The sequence below is a fragment of the Antrostomus carolinensis genome, unplaced genomic scaffold, assembly GCF_000700745.2.
Source record: "Antrostomus carolinensis isolate BGI_N321 unplaced genomic scaffold, ASM70074v2 scaffold22656, whole genome shotgun sequence".
NCBI lineage: Eukaryota > Metazoa > Chordata > Aves > Caprimulgiformes > Caprimulgidae > Antrostomus > Antrostomus carolinensis.
The window spans coordinates 1,745-3,956 of record NW_010321552.1 but is presented as its reverse complement, the minus strand read 5'-3'; the positions used below and the strand labels follow the sequence as shown (position 1 = coordinate 3,956).

The 2,212-nt window shown below is 43.2% G+C and overlaps 1 protein-coding gene across 1 annotated transcript in view; it reads right to left on the bottom strand.

Moving 5' to 3' along the window:
• The window catches only part of LOC104526516 (katanin p60 ATPase-containing subunit A-like 1), a 13,738-nt gene extending 11,589 nt beyond the window's left edge, over positions 1 to 2,149 (bottom strand). Inside the window, exons 1-2 of the mRNA XM_010169978.2 lie at positions 2,135 to 2,149; positions 1,524 to 1,629 (exon numbers count right to left, since the gene is read on the bottom strand). Coding sequence (XP_010168280.2) covers positions 1,524 to 1,568 — 45 coding nt within the window. The 5' untranslated portion in view covers positions 1,569 to 1,629; positions 2,135 to 2,149. The remainder of the gene's footprint in view (positions 1 to 1,523; positions 1,630 to 2,134) is intronic.
• Positions 2,150 to 2,212: the final 63 nt, after the last annotated feature.

Here is a 2,212-nt window from a genome sequence, read left to right as displayed (position 1 = left end):
TGAACCAGCGTACAAAACCACTGAAACTACTCACATACACAGCGTTCCCTACGCCTGCCATTGCTTTGCAGACTCAAAATAACAGACAATTTGCAAATCTCTTTTTGCCAGTAATCATGGAATCATAGAATGGTTTGGGCTGGAAGGGACCTTAAGGATCATATAGTTCCAACCCCCCTGCCATCAGCAGGGACACCTTCCACTAGACCAGGTTGCTCAAAGCCTCATCCAACCTGGCCTTAAGCACTTCCAGGGAGGGAGCATCAACAACTTCCTTGGGCAACCTGTTCCAGTGTCTGACCACCCTCACAGTGAAAAACTTCTTCCTAATATCTAATCTAAACCTGCCCTCTTTCAGTTTAAAGCCATTTCCCCTTGTTCCTTCATTAACTGCCCTTATGAAAAGTCCTTCCCCAGCTTTCTTGTAGGCCCCCTTCAGGTACTGGAAGGCCGCTGTAAGATCTCCCTGGAGCCCTCTCTTTCCAGGCTGAACAGCCCCAACTCTCTCAGCCTGTCCTCATAGGAGAGGTGCTCCAGCCCTCGGATCATCCTCGTGGCCTCCTCTGGACTCATTCTAACTGGTCCATGTCTCTCTTGTGTTGGGGGCTCCAGAACTGTACACAGCACTCCAGGTGGGGCCTTACGAGAGAGGAGTAGAGGGGCAGAATCACCTCCCTCGACCTGCTGGCCGCGCTTCTCTTGATGCAGCCCAGGACACGGTTTGCCTTTTGAGAATCCTCAGTAACCAGAAAGCCCTTCTGTTGTGACTAGTTATTCCCAAAACAAGTGTCAATCCATCCCACAACAAAAGCAAGTTAATAATTTCATTTTCTGTTTACAGAAATGTTCAGCAACCTCCTGCCTCCTCTTCCTTTTTATCTCGAAGCAAGGCCCAGACTGGGCTCACCTCCACTCCATCAGCCAGGCCAGCTCAGTCCTATATCCTTCCTGTTGCCCCGCTTGCAGCTCATTCTCCCACTTTGAATTTCTCCCACTCCAGCAGTAGCTATGCCCAAGTACAAGTGTAACCGCAAAGCTAAATCATCACTCAGATTAGCTCCCTCTCTCCTTGCTTCCTTGCACCATCCAGCCTGCAGTTTGCAGTCTGAGTGAGAGACAGTTGGCACATGCAGAATAAAACAGTCCAAAGACTGCTTCCCTCTGCTGAAGAGTGGCCATAATAATCCTAAGCAGAGTTGTCTATTAAGCATTTCTGCTTCTATCAATACACCCTATGTGCTTGCTCACATGTACAGGCTGACACATAGAAAGTATTATAATGTCAACAAGTTACGACTGAGAAAATACAAAAGAATTACTATTTACTGTAAAGCCCACATACACTCCTAGCTGTTTCTTTCAGTGCATTTTACATGAATCATTATGAGAGGACTTAATGAACAAATTGCTGATCTTTCCCATTTTCCTTTTTAGACTTCTGCTACAGGCATCCACACACATTACACCAGCAAACATACATAACTACAGCTTGCCATTTACTAAAACACCAAATAAATTCCCACCTTCCAAGGTCTTCTGATCCCCTTGAAAAAATCAGGCATCCACATTGGAAGAACAACAGCTTCTCTTAATAATTTCTTGGCTTCTTCCAAATCTGCTATGTCATCCCTGCGCAAGATGAAGAAACTTGTGTAAGATTCCTGTACAAAAACATTTATTCTATTTTTATACAAGAAAAACAGAAAAGCTTTTCACTTAGTACCATTTCTTTTAACATGCCAGTATATGCCTCATGAGAGCACTCCTATCATCCTGTGACCTAAAATTTAATCCACTTTTGGAAGGTAGGGAAAAAATTATTTTCAACTCAAGTTACCCAGAGCTGCTTAATTAAAAATTGTTTTGGACAATGTGAACACCAAAGCGGTATCTTTAAAGTTCTCTGGAGTGTACTTTCATTTCAGCAGTACCTGTAACGGATGTACTGCACATAATAACAGTTAGCAACAAGAGCTTAAATGTAAACAAATTAATAAACTGCTAAAACAAAAAGACCTTGTTTTGCTTATCTGTAGAAGATTATGATGGCTCCCACTTTTAAGAGTTAGAAGAAGGATAACTTTTCTCCTTCTCCACACTAGCAAAAACACTTTAACTGAGAAAATCCTCATACCAATGAATGCTTGGATTCCTTGATACAATGTCCCTTTCAAGAGCTTCAACCAAGTCTTTGTCATAACCTGCTCCATCA